The 14,345-nt window shown below is 35.7% G+C and overlaps 2 protein-coding genes and 1 long non-coding RNA gene across 3 annotated transcripts; 2 read left to right on the top strand and 1 right to left on the bottom strand.

Moving 5' to 3' along the window:
• The first annotated feature begins 3,309 nt into the window (after positions 1–3,309).
• LOC18106189 (uncharacterized protein At5g41620) lies at positions 3,310–7,380 on the top strand. The gene is made up of 3 exons (XM_006373769.3): positions 3,310–4,413; positions 5,101–5,223; positions 5,551–7,380. The coding sequence occupies exons 1-3, from the start codon at positions 3,958–3,960 to the stop codon at positions 6,964–6,966; spliced, it is 1,995 nt and encodes a 664-aa protein (XP_006373831.2). The 5' UTR covers positions 3,310–3,957; the 3' UTR covers positions 6,967–7,380.
• A 386-nt stretch (positions 7,381–7,766) lies between these two features.
• LOC7465247 (bifunctional nitrilase/nitrile hydratase NIT4B) lies at positions 7,767–10,411 on the bottom strand. Its single transcript, XM_002322771.4, has 5 exons — positions 9,835–10,411; positions 9,508–9,678; positions 8,869–9,162; positions 8,405–8,674; positions 7,767–8,212 (listed from the first exon to the last, which is right to left on the bottom strand). Exons 1-5 carry the CDS (start codon positions 10,283–10,285, stop codon positions 8,061–8,063), a joined length of 1,338 nt encoding a protein of 445 aa, XP_002322807.4. The 5' UTR covers positions 10,286–10,411; the 3' UTR covers positions 7,767–8,060.
• A 227-nt stretch (positions 10,412–10,638) lies between these two features.
• Positions 10,639–11,930, top strand: LOC112324474 (uncharacterized). Its single transcript, XR_002978343.2, has 3 exons — positions 10,639–10,964; positions 11,118–11,174; positions 11,802–11,930. It is a non-coding gene; the product is annotated as an uncharacterized LOC112324474 (long non-coding RNA).
• Positions 11,931–14,345: the final 2,415 nt, after the last annotated feature.

The raw sequence follows: 14,345 nt of genomic DNA, 5'->3' as shown, positions 1-14,345 counted from the left end.
TCACGATGATATCTAATTGTCTTTCAACAAGGAGAAGAAGGGATCAAATTATGGCTTCTAGAGAAGCTTTTAAATTATCTTCATATCCCTTCTATCCCTTGACAATGATGTGGAAAACAATATTTGGTTTGGTGCTGGCAACTTTTTTTTCCTTTTCTTTTCTATGTTCTCTTTAGTTTTTATGTCTGACCTTCTTAATTTACAAAGGAACTTTTTAATTTGTTTTTTTTTAATTTAATTCTTGTTCTTTTTATTACTATTTATTTTTATTTGAAATATTTTATCAAATTAGGATTTTACTTCAATTTCAATCTCTTTTAATTTTTTTTCTATCAAATTTGGTCCCTATTCTTTTTATTTCTATTTGTTTTATTGGAGATAATTATTAAAATTGATTTTTTTTTTACAATTTCATCCTCCTTTAGTTTTTTTCTTGATATTTTTTTTTAACTTTAACAAATTTTTTAAATTGATATTTTTTTTTCTGATTTCATCTTTCAACATAAAATTGGTTTGGAATTGATCTTCGTACTTGAGCCCGGGTCTCGGATCTTACGGGTTTCAAGTTTAGAAGATTAACTTAGGTTTAGGAGACTAACTCGGGTTTACTTATTTTTTTCCTTTTTGTAAGTTTATTTTTTTCAGTTTAATCCTTCAATATTTATTTAATTGGAGATTGAGCTCGGCTATTTTTTTATTTGATTTCTATAGTATTTTCACTGATTTTAAAATTGACCTGGATTATCTTGGTTTTTTTTTTTAATTTGCCTTTCTTTGTTAAATTTTGCTTTTTGAAAAGAGATTTTGTTTCTGAATTTAATTAATTTATTAAATATAAGCATGAGATGCCAATTTCATGATATTTTATTTGGTTTGCTATCTAGGTCCTTGCTCTTACAATGCGTGCGACTTTTTTTAGTGTCGTCATGTAACCTTTGGTAATGACATTTGAACCATCTAGGTGAGCTCTTTCTTGTAGTGAGACAATGTCTATGGCGGAGTGATGATGAGTCTTAAATGGACTTTTTTTCTTCTCCACTCATGTATGATATTAGCAACTTATTTTTTGTAGTTAATTATTGTTGATTTTTTTCTGCTTTATTAACTGTTGATATCTTTTTTTAACCGAGGTTATTAAACTTACTCAAGTTAATGACCCGAGTCTCATTTTGTTTTCTTCTTTAAAAACACTGACGTCGCCTGAATATTTTTTTTAAGTTAGAAAAAACTTGATCCAGCCCGCGACGTAACACAAGCCCCCTATCTAGTTATCTTCTATGCTAAAAGAATTAGGGTAAAACCAATTTCCTACACTTTTTAAATGAACAATGAAGGAGCTATTATTTTTTTTTCTAAATTCTATCTTTCATTTTTTTTTTCTGACTAAATCAATATTTCATTGATTTTAAATTGGTCTTCATAATTTATTTCAGATTATTTTCTATGAGATTATAATAGTATCAAACAAACATACCAATATTTGGTTAGTGCTCAATTTTACGAGTATACATTCTATTATCATGACATTAAGTAAAAAAAAATTATTAAAAAAACAAAGTTGTTAAACCTGGTCGAGTCCATCGCGGGTTTGACAAGTTAAGTCGTGAAGAGTGGATCGATCCAATATATCTCTAGCTCAATATATATAAAAAGATATTGTCTTGATTTTTCTTAAAGTTAAACCATGTTTTTTTACCAATCATCTGGGTTGCCTTAGAATCCGTCAAGTCGACATGGTCATATAGGGACAACTCTCACATAATTTAATTTTAAAGTTTGGTTAGGCAAAGAGTCAGGTCGAAAGATTTTCAGGGTGACCTGCTGGGTCGAGCCCTTTTTCTTTTCCTTTTTAAATATCATCTTCCAATTTTTTTTCTTTTAATTGAATCCTGTTCTGCTTTTTTTTTTAAATTTTATCATTCAATATTTAATTGATTTTAAATTGATCTTTATAATTTATTTATTTATTGTTTTTATAAGTTAACGTAGTCTTAAAATAAACATCCTAATATCTGATTGATACTTGATTTTGCGAATATGTATTTTTGTAATCAAATTATTAAGTGAAAATATTAAGAAAAAAAGATGTTAATTCTAGTGGAGTCCATGATATGAGTTGTTGGTTTGGAGAGTTAAGTTATGAAATTTAGGTCAATCTAATACATCTCAATATTAAAAAAAAATCATCTTAATTTTTTTTAAGCAAAACATATTTTTTACTAATAATTCAAGATAATTATAAACTCGAACTAAATAAAAAATCAAGCCCAAAAAATTTCAAGATTAACACGCTGTTTCAAATCCAATAATTGTGCCAAATAATTTCTTGTGGCTTAAAGATAGTTATCTAAATTCAACCGCTTGAAGTTATTGAAACAAAAGGGTATTTGATTTCAGCTATAAGAAAAAGAAAGAAAAACCATTTTTTCTCCATTTTGTTGAATGCCATGGTCTCCTTTTCCCGATCTAGCATTCTATCGCACTTCATATCAAAGGGGCCCCAAGCTTCATGCCCACCCCGAACCAGAACTCCACGATAATTTATTTACAAAAATATTCTAAGGTGCCAAATGAGACAATTCCCAAACAGATTACAACAAATGCCAAATTCAAAACACAATTTAAATAATTACAAGTTAAATTGTGTATTTTGAAAACATTAGTCCATCAAAATCATAAATCATAATTCATTCATGATACATTCATCAAATTTGAATCATAAGTGCACGAAAAAGAAATGCCAAGAATCTAACCACCAAGATCCGATATATGCACGTATAAATCTGTAACATGGTTACAAGAATTCTTATTCGAAAACACACTTATGCCACAACTGTTTCTAGGAGTGCTGACGGGCGGCGGAGATCTCTTCTCTAGGCTTGTAGACGGCGTTTAGTATAATGCTGTCATTAAGGTGAGTTTATGTTGGATGGCAGAAAAGTGGCGAAGACGGTTGTTCCTCTGAAAATGGTTGTTTTGTATGGTGCTAGATTGGCAGTGAACACAGGCTATATGAATCAAAATGTTCGATGGTGTGATCTATGCTCTTAAGAACCCTATTATATGACTCGATGAGTTTGGAGATGTTGCTGAAATTAAATGTTCTTGACAGGTGCGCTAGTTTTAGTTCTTCACTCTCTAACACTCCCCTGAATGTTTGTAACCATGGTCTAATCATACCGACAAGCAGCCATAGCTATGAGAAAATCAGGATTATGATATGTATCCAATCTCCATTTCTTGTCATATCGCTTCTGATGTAAGTTTTATTGGTGCAGTAAGGAAAAGCTCATTGCCTCGAAGACGGATAATCTAATCAACAAAGGATCAAGATTATAAACAAACATGGGACTGGATATGGAACAAGAGAAACTAAGATAATAATTTCTAACAATACAAGGACGAAGTTACAATTGGTCCATATAGTTTCTCCTTCTCTGTCACTTTACACCACCACAAGGGTACTTGGTATGCTGTCTGTATCGATCAAAAATCTCAAAAGTACACAAGCAAGGAGTAGTAATAGTGCAAGTCATCAAGACAAAAAAGAAAAAGAAAGCTCTCTCTTTTTTCCTCCTCAAAGCTCTCTCTCACTTCCTCTCATTCTTTCCCATTTCCCAATTCAAATCTCTCTCAAAACTACAGTATACTAGATCATCATCTCTCTCTCTCTCTGTTCATTTTTCACCCTTTCAAAAACTCTTGATTCATTCAATTTCAAATCTTTATCATTATCATTAGGCAATCCAAAGACCAATGAACCAGAACGGCAATTCGTTGCTTAATTCTACCTTTTTTTAGCTCCCTTGTAAAGAGCCCAAGTTCAAAATCTTGAACTTTTTTAGCTACCAATCACCTAATGAAGAGTAAAGCTCTTTACTTCTATTGACTCTTCAAATATTTTTCTTCCTGTTATTGCAAATTGGTGAGTGAGATCTATAAGGGGAGCATTTGATAATGCTAAGGCAAAAAGGAAGTGCCACAATGGAGGAATTGCTGCCTGGCAAGATAAGAAAAAGAGGGTGTTCCTCGTCAGCATCATCATCCTCATCAATAATTCAAAACTACAGATTCAAGAGAGCAATTTTGGTAGGAAAGAGGGGCGGATCCAGTACACCAGTGCCCACATGGAAGCTGATGGGGAAGAGGACCCCATCATCTATACTGAGGGCCATGGAGTCCTCACCAAAGTCAATAAATGGAAAGGGAAAGCAGCAGCATGCGCCAGTGTCAGCGAGGAAGCTGGCTGCTACCCTTTGGGAGATGAATGAGATGCCGTCGCCAAAAATGAAGGAGGAAATGGTGGAGGAGAGGAGGTTGAGGAAAGAGGGTAGAGGTAGAGAGAGGAGGTCGGTGCATTCAGGTTCTTTGCCTCCTCATTTGTCTGATCCTTCTCATAGTCCTGTTTCTGAGGTGAGTTTTTGTTTGATTATACGTTGTTATTGATTGATTTTTTCATGTTTTGTTGAAGGGATGTTAGTCAAAAGTTTTATTCTTGGTTTCTTATATATGTTGCTTTTGATTAAGCAGAATGATGTGGAAGAAGGAAAACAAGGAAAATTGGATTTGTTTTGGGTTTTTTTTAAGAATTTGTTTAAGTGGAGTTTGATTGTTAGGTAAGAAAAGTGGGGGAATTTGAAAAGGTTTGAGCCTTGGAATCTTAAGCCATGTGTTAGTTTGGTTTCTATAAGGTGAGTGGTGATTATATTAGGTTTGGTATTGTGGGTCTCTCTAATTAATGTAAAGCTTTATGTTTGGTCTTGGCTGATTGTATTTCTTAATATTACAATGATTGAATCTTCTTTGTTTGAAAAGTTAGTTGTTTATATTGGTTGTGGATGAACATAAGAATTTTAGTAGAACGCTGATGGTGTTTTGCAGTGTGTCATTTGTTTTTTCTATTTTAGCTTTCTCAAATTGAAATCTTGCATTGCTTTTGAATTGTGGCTTTATAATTTCAAACGTAATTCAATAACATCTAAATATAGAGCAAACAACTGGAACTGATATGGAGATTTGAAGGCCTTGAAGCTGCTGCCTCTATATCCAAGCTAGTTTTGCTTAAATGTGGTGCTGTTGTTTGAAATCATCGTTTTGCAGAGGATTGATCGATCTGGAACTGGCAGTCGCCATAGAAGAACATCATCGATTTCTCAGAGGCTTAGGCTTATGGACCAGAGCATTGGAGCATTTGATTCTGTTAGCAATGCCAGTTTAATGGAGGTACGCCCAATTAATAATGCCAGTCCTTTAGAGATGTTATAATGTGTCTTGGAAAGCAAGAGTGTATGCTTTTACTGTTTTCGGGTCAGGAATTATACTTTCCAGTAGTTTGAATTGGAATCTTGTTATGTAATTTTCCATGTTGGGCATGTAATCTAATATCCTACAAATAGATGATGAGTTGTATCTCTTACTTTTCTTTTTTAAACAAAACTTGAGATTGTTAATTTATCACTAGTCTTCCCATGCATTGTTCAGTTTTGAATGTTACTTGTATTAAAACACATCAGCAAGGAAATTGCAGTTACCATTTCTCTTATGATGCAGATTGAGACTAGATCTCGAGCCCAAACTCCTAGTGGATCTACTGTTGGAGTCAGACCTCGTCTGAAGGATGTTAGTAATGCTCTCACTACATCAAAGGAACTGCTTAAAATTATCAACCGTGTATGGGGCAATGAAGATAGGCCCTCATCAAGCATGTCTCTCATCTCCGCCTTACATGCTGAGCTTGAGAGGGCTCGTTTGCAGGTCAACCACCTTATCCAAGAACAGCGCTCTGACCAGAATGAGATAAACTATCTAATGAAGTGCTTTGCTGAAGAAAAGGCAGCATGGAAAAACAAGGAGCAGAAGGTGGTTGAAGCTGCTATTGAGTCCATTGCAGGAGAACTCGATGTAGAGAAGAAGCTGAGGAGACGGTTTGAGAGCTTGAACAAGAAGCTTGGGAAGGAACTGGCTGAGACTAAGGCATCTCTATTGAAGGCAGTGAAAGAACTTGAAAGTGAGAAGAGAGCAAGAGCTGTAATGGAGCAAGTATGTGATGAACTAGCCAGGGATTTTGGTGATGATAAAGCTGAAGTTGAAGAACTGAAGAGGGAATCTGCAAAACTTTGTGAAGAGGTTGAAAAGGAAAGGGAGATGATGCAGTTAGCTGACGTGTTGCGTGAGGAGAGAGTCCACATGAAACTTTCAGAAGCTAAATATCAGCTTGAGGAGAAAAATGCAGCTGTTGATAAACTTCGGAATCAGCTTGAAGCTTTTCTTGGAACCAAAAGAAATAAAGAAAAAGGGCGCTGTTCTAGTCATATAAATGATGAAGAGATAGCTGCTTGCTTGAGTAAAAATCGTTTTGTTTCCCATCGGAGTGAAGTAAATGAGGAGGATGGAGAAGTAGATGATAGGGTAGTATGCGAAGAAGGCTCTGCCGAAAGTGATCTTCATTCTATAGAATTGAATATGGATAACAATAACAAAAGCTACAAGTGGACTTATCCTTCTGGAACACCTCGTGATTTGAGAAAGGCAGCAATGGATGAAGAAGACATCAAAGGGAGGAATTCTACCTCTAGCAAATTACCCCGGAGAAGCAGTTCTCTGCAAAGAAGTGTGTCAGATGGAGTGGAATGGGGCATCCAAAATGAGAGGGTCCCGTTTCCAGGAGACGGGATAGATTGGGGGAGGTTTTCTGAACTGGAGAGGCAAGGGCAAGGAAAAGGTTATGGAGATGAAATGCATGGACATCAATCAATGAAGGGTCTTAGGGACTACTTGTTGTCTGTTTCTAGGTTAGATTCTCCAAGAGGGTATGCTAGTCCCGTGCGACAAGTAGGGCAGCTGCGGTCCTCACGAGAGCCCAATCTAGCTCAAGAGAGACCTCCTGTGATACCAGGAAATGTTTCGAAGTCAAGGCTATCAGATGCCAAAGCTGAAGGCGTGAATTTAAGAAAATCCAAATGGTGAGCTATGCAGAGTAGTTTTCAGGCAAGGCTGGTTAGATACCTGATGCAAGAAGAATATTATAGTGAGAATTAATCCCCGGCTTGCCGTTCTAGAATCACTGAAGTTGCAGCAATCGCTGCTCAACATTCACTGAACTGTTGTCAATTTTTAAGAATGCTTGTGCCTATAGAGTTCTTTTAGAAAAAAAATGATGGTTGTCATTCGGCCAAGTGACTCGTACAAAAACTTCTGGCATAACTTACCTCGACATGCCAGAAGCATCAAATATAGTTGCTGATATGTAACCTTTGTTTTCTTTTTCTCCTCGGCAGCTTCTTTACCTGCCTTGACCATTTCTGAAATTACACCAGCCTCTCATGTTATTAAGAATTTGCATAGCCCTAAATACACTTTCTTGCGAGGAACTTTGGAAGAGATCGGCATGGAATTTGTATGGCGTCAGCTTAAATTATGATGCATGTACGTGATCACTTTGCACCTGCTAAAGCATGAATTTACTTTATTTTGCGTCAAATCAGAGCCAAGAGCGGTGAGTTCTGTTAAATTTTGAGGCAGAAAGTAGCCAGGTAATCATGAAGTTCGGTTGTCAGAATAAAAAGCAGCCACAGTATGGGTGCAGTCCAGGAAATCACGCCTCTCCCAAACAGCTTTCGTGTCCCCAGGGCATTCATCATGAATCAACTCTTTCTAGATTCAGCTGTTTGATGATTATCTGTTATGAGTTTGTTCGGAAACATGGCTGACTATGTCTTTTATATATATATATTTTTTAAATTAACTTTTTTATATTTTTAAATCAATTTGATCAAACCATTCAAATCAATATTAGCAACTTTTCATCACATTGCGCCAAGTGTATTCGGCCAAAGGTGACATTCTAATTTAACCTGGGACCTACCCTGTGCATCAAAATTGCCCAGAAAGGCTATTACACAACACATTCAGTTTCTCTGAACCTAGTTATTTAGGTCGGCAGATAAGTCTTGTACTGCACCGTGTACCCATGGAAAACTGGTAATAAGCAAATTCTAGTCATTCCCATTAGCAAGACTAGGAAAGGTTATTCTAGAACTAACATGTTCTTCACTGCTACGTCACCCTGAAAGCTCTTCAAGAGCTTTAGTTGTCATTTCTGCTGCAAACAAACTGGGTTCTGATCCGTTTGCAGCCACACTGACATGGTTCTTATCGACACCACTCTCAATTCCGCCATATTGTGTCTTTGCTAGAATGATATGTCCAAGGTCTGCAATAGTGGATTGAAGATAATGATTAGAGTTCCGTAAAACATGGCAAGAAAGAGAAGATGATATTTTGGCTAATCAGTTCAACATAAATCAGGTCTAAGACCTGTTACAGGAACAGAGGTGCTAAACATTTACATTTCGGACCAATTAAACAATTATGTAGATAAATACTATGTGAAATGAATCAATACCTAGATCAGCTGAGATAAGGCATTCTCCTTGGTAATCAGGACCAGCCAGGATGGTCCCTGATGGTGAAATGATAACACTACCTCCAGCGCATGTGATGTCATCTAAGGATGCATCACCATTTATATTCCCAGGTGGCAAAGGATAATCTCTCCTCCTACAAAATTGATTTGCAGAAAGAACAAAGCAACTACCTTCTAGGGCAATGTGGGTCATTGATGCTCTCCATATTTCTCCTGCATCAGCTGTAGGTGCACAATATATTTCCACACCTATATTTATGGTACAAAACAGATTTAATGAAAGATTGAAGAGCTCCAATTGGAAGGGAAAAGGCATAAAAGAATGATTGAGTGGCAAAATATAGAATGCAATTTGTCAACTTTGTAACGCAGAAAGAAATGGAAGCTACAATACTAAATAACAGGAGAACTTTTAAAGTAACAAGGAGACGAGGAGTACGTACCTTTATCATACAACTCTGTTCTCAGAAGTGGTAATCTATTGTCCCAACAGATGAGGCCACCAATTTTTCCAATTGAGGTCTCATATGTTGGCAGTGTGGATTTCTCTCCAGAACGCCACAGTGCACTTTCTGATGCCGTTTGTATTAGCTTGCGGTGCTGTCCAAGACACTTTCCCAGGGAATCAAAGAACAGCATTGTACTATAGAGATAACATCCAGCTCTCTCCACCACTCCCATTACTAAGTGGACTTTATATTTACCAGCAAATTTTGCAAGTCTGTCAACTTCAGGACCTGCAAATCCGCATGTCCAAACAAAATGAAGAAACAGAATTATAAGCTCAAAACCTAGAAGCTTGACTATTTATTAGGTCAGCTTGTTTTCAGCTTCGGCAGCTGCCTCAATTCAACACTAAAAAAAATTCAAATCGCAATGACATGATTAACAATCAACCCACCTATTTTTTTATTTCCTTTTCCACTTATGTTAAACAATTTCTGGAGCATGACAAGAAAACACCATTGTGTCCTATAACTAAGTTCTTGTTCTGCTAGAAAAAGTAGTTGGCTGGCAGATAAGGCACAGATTGGCAGAAATTACAGAAAGTAAAGGGCTTTGTGATCAAAAGGCGCTCTCACCAGGCACATCAATAGCTGAGGCATAGTACTTCTGCAAATCACCATCTGTTTCAGGTGAATTTGTAGCATCAAGCTTCACACACGTAGGATAACCACCTACAAATGCCTCTGGAAACACAAGTAATTGTGACCCATATGAAGCCGCACCAGCAATCAATCTTTCTGCTTTTTCTGCTTATCCAAGAAAAAAAGAAGGAAAGAGAGTTACAATAAAAAAACAAAGCATTCTTTATCAAATTACAAAATAAAAAGAAAGACAATGCGCAAGCATAGTTCAACATAAAAGACACAAAATTGTGAAACTCAAAAAACGACAGCTCCAGGTACCCAATGTTGCCGGAGTGTCAAAAAACACTGTCGATGCCTGAACCACCGTTGCCTTCACCGGAGACCTCGCTGCCGGAACACCACCTGCGGTTGGGAGAAAATCATAAGCAGGCATATCACCATCTGGGCTCGCCATGCAAGCGGGTTTTGGAACCGAGTCATGATCAACGGAGCCCGTTTTGGGAATCGGGCCAGTCTTGGACGATTTAGTTTTAGTGGGTGTCTCGGGGGCGGGAATAAGATCGGGTCGGACATGGCGGACGAGCCAATGAATGGCTTCATCGCAGGAGCCGAGACCTAGTTCATCTTTGATGCGGTAAATGGCAGGGCTACAGATGGCGGGCATACGGATACGAACCTTTTTAGCCTGTGACTGTGCTACGATGAGAGGACGGGGTCCTCGCTTCTTTACTTGCTTAGCCTCTGCATTTTTTGCGAATTCTTCCTCCATGAAAGACCGGCAAGTTTTACTTCAGCAGTACTTTTGACTATTCCTCTTGAGTGAGTATGAACTATGTCGTATGACGCAGATACAAATGCTGTCTGTCGGAAAACTATTCCTCTTTTCCATTTTTATATTATGGCCTTGTGGGGGAAGGGTGTTGGAGTCTAGGTCCCTCGTTTGGTGTCTTTGGTGTTGGGTAACAAGGTGCATTATGTTTTATCCTTTCTTTTTTTTAAGAGAGATTGGGCATTGTGTTGCACTATTGTGCACGTCTGGAAGCATATTATTGGGTTGGTTAAGGGGTTTGGTTTGTTTGATCTACCTTTTTAGTCTTTTGCATGTTAGGTGCTTGACGAAGATTTGGAGAGAAGTTTCTTCTTTTTTAAAAAAAGATGTTTGCTCAATTCTAAGCTTGTTGCATGCTCAGACTTCAGTTTCTTTTTTTCGGGTTTTGAGAGCTGGTCTGGTTAGGGGTTTTGATTGGTTTAGACTGTCTTTTTCTCTTCAGGTAAGGCGTGTTTTACGAAGGTTTTGAGAGATGTTTTTTCTTTTTTGAAGATATTTGTTGGGATTCATGCTTGGTGTGTGCGGAGACTTTGATTCCTTCTTAGGTTTCAAGTTGTTCATACAAAAGGACATGTTCATCGCATGTTGTTTGCGGGAGTGATTGCTGGAAGGAACTCTGGTGGGCAATGTCTTTGTGTTTGTGCTTCCTTTTGAGATGTTGCTTTGGTGCCTTTGGCTTGATTGCTTTGTTGGAGCATATTGATTTGTTTTTTCTTCCTTTCTTTCTTGCTTTGTTGGAGCATATGAAATTTTGTTCTTAACTGTGTTTCAGATGTTCTATCTACAGGGTTTTGACACACAAATCGAAGCCTTCTTTGGTTCAAACCAAGTGAGTCCATTACTACTGTTGTGGTTGCTTTAGGTTTTCTCTTTCTACTTTTATAAATACATCTTCTTTGATATTTGTGTTTCTATTGGAAATTGGGCGTCCTTTCCCACCACTCATCCATAATTATTGACAGAATCGATGGAGTTTATCTGGCAGGCTTCCTTCTCTTAAATTATACGTACTCCTCCCTTTGTAAAGCACGTTTTCATCTTATTTCCTTTTTTCCCCTTTGTTCGCCATATTTCCTATTGTTTGATTGTGGATGCCTGCTTGATTTGGATTCTTTTCTCCTATCATTTTTCGTTGGATTTTGTTGTTCCCAGCCCCAGCAGACCAGGCAGTACTGCTTGTCCTTATGTCTTCTTTGTGCTTTCCTTCTATGTTTTTTCGTTGGATTTTGTTGTGATAGGTTCTGCAACTCTTCTTTTGCGTTTTTGCAGGGCATCTAGTTATCTCTTTATTTTCTAGCATTTGTTTACGTTCTGCGTATGATTTTTGTATTTTTGTTCTCTCTATGGAATTGGGTTCTAAGCTTGATCATCTAACCTCTCATGCATGTGCTGATATTTTTTAACTGTTAGGTGCAAATTCTTAAATTTCGCTTCTTTTTTGGGTTTCTTGATAGAGGTTACATGATCTGTTTCATTGGTGTCACAACGTGTGTTTAATATTTCCTCTCATTGCAAGGAGGATTTCTTGGAGTTGCGAAGCCAAGCAGGTCTGCTCTCTATTCTCCTTGACTTCAAAAAAACAAAAAAAAAAAAATTAATAATATTGTCTTTTTTTTTTGGTCTCTTGTATGTTCTTCAGTAAGGTATGTTTCTCTACATTATCTTTGCTTATAGTTAGTTTTGGCAATTTATTTCAAATTTTGTCAGTCACATTGCTTTATTCCATCAACATCCACCCATAAACATTTTCAAGTATATTGACATCTAGACAATAATTGTTGGTTGTTCTTGAGGAATTGTCAACTTCATCTCTTTACAGTAGTACTGTAATATTATGGAATCACTGAGTCTCAATAATATCCAAATTTAAATAGGTGATTGCCTCCTAGAAAAATAATTAAGTTATGCTCAAGATTGGAAGGAGCTGCAAAATAAAAAACATTGTCCAAGCATGTACTTGGTTTTTTTTCTTTTTCTTCTTTTACTATCCCATGTTGCCAATTGTATGTTTAGTTGTGTAACCACGTGATCACAGGATCTACTTTAGCTTCGCTTTATTTATTAGGTTATATTCTTCTATATTTTTTGTTTTTCTTATTTCGCGTGTTGAAACTCAATATTTCCAATCTTCATTGATTGCTCTGGAATTACGGCAACAACTACTCTTACAAAAAAAAAGTTATTTTGTTTCATTATTGTCATTGCATATATCAGTAACATAAAATGTTGAAAAAAAAGTCGTTCAAACAAAGACGTTATAAATTCTACTGAAAAAAATAAAACAAGATGAAATTGAACCACATCGAAATTACTTGACAATTGATATTCTAGTTATTTGGACTCTAATCATACTATATATCAAATTTGAGGTCATTTAATTTGAACACTGCCTGGTTTGCGTCAACTATTGAAACTTACTTTACTACTATTGTAATCGATTTGAATAGTATACTAAAGTGTTATTCGAGATACTTGGGTATCAATCAAGTCATTTTCATAATATTTTCTTTTGAATTTTTTTTCATGTCCTAAAAAATATCCATATCTCGTACGAATTCGATCGCTACTTTTGAAATTGTAATTGTAGTTTTGTATTTACTTATTTTCATATATTTCTTCCTAAGTCGTTACACATATTTGGATTGCACTACTATGTTGTTCTATTTGGTTGTATTGAATTTTAAAGTGAAAAACCCTATTGAGTGAAACACAAGATGAGTGTAAGCACGTAAGGGAGTGAGTGAGGAAATAATTCTTTTTTTATCACTAAAGTATCTTGCAGATTTGAAGATGTAGGATAACACCAACAAAAAATGAAAAGGTTGAACATAGTAATATGGAATTTTGAGTATAAGATTGAGAGAAGGAAGAGATGTGATGCTAAAATTGATGGTTTGAGAAACAAGGCTGGTCATAGTGGAAATATTGTTAGGAGACGTGAAAGGTGTGTTAATTCAGATGATGATGATAATTTTTTTGGGATGAGTGATGGGAATTATGATAGTGTGCTTTTAAGCTATGGAGATCAATTTGGGAAGCCTAGAAACCATAGGTATGGAGGAGCTATGAGAGAGATAGTTCTTCCAAGGAGATGATTTGGGTAATTTTAGGTACCATGATAAGATAGATAGAAGTTTGGGTAGTACTAAGATGAAAATTCTTTTGTTTTAATGGAAAAATGATCCTAAACATATTTGGAGTGGTAGAAAAAGATGGAGCTTTTAGTCATGATGTTTTGAATAAATTTGTGTTTTGTGTGATGCAACATTTTTCTTATGTAGGGATAAGGAACAAATTTAATTTATCAAGGTATAACTGACATTGTGACTTTTTTTCTTATATTTTTCATTCACAAATTGATATTCATTGGGTAGAAGTTTATTTTATAGTGTTGATGTTTTGATTCAGGTAATTTTTATGTCACTCCTATCAAATCTAATTATTTAGCATTCCAAGATTTTTCTCTCTTACGTGTAGATTATGTGACTACGTGATCATGTGGTTCATATCATTAATCTTGTATACCAATTAAGTTGAAAGAACAAGGAAAAAAAAAAAACAAAACCAAAAAGATAAAACTATCCTAAATTTTGGATTATTCTGAACTTATAGTTCTTAAATTTTAATATTTTTATTTGAGTACCTAGAATCATTATGTTTTGATTAATTTCTATCACAAGTAATTGTGTAATAACATTTTGTATGACTGGAAAAAAATAGACGTTATTGTTTGTAAGAGATTGAGAATTCGAAACCAAAATTGAGGAAGTAAAATGGCAAGTTCTTTTAAAAAAAAAATATGTGTTATATTTTTTTAAGAGATTTGGCCATAAGATTTTTTCAAATTCCCTTTCTGGTCTCTTTAATTTAACATTTATATGTTTTAGTCCAAAACTTTATTTTATATACATTGAAGTCCTTGAATTTGAGAGAGGAGAGAGAGTCACCATAAAAATTATGAAGGAGAGATAACATTGTTGGTTAGCTAAATTTCAACAAA

The sequence above is a fragment of the Populus trichocarpa genome, chromosome 16 (genome assembly GCF_000002775.5).
Source record: "Populus trichocarpa isolate Nisqually-1 chromosome 16, P.trichocarpa_v4.1, whole genome shotgun sequence".
In the NCBI taxonomy this organism is placed as follows: Eukaryota; Viridiplantae; Streptophyta; class Magnoliopsida; order Malpighiales; family Salicaceae; genus Populus; species Populus trichocarpa.
Note: the sequence above shows the minus strand (reverse complement) of the source record. Positions and strands in the feature narration are given on the sequence as shown.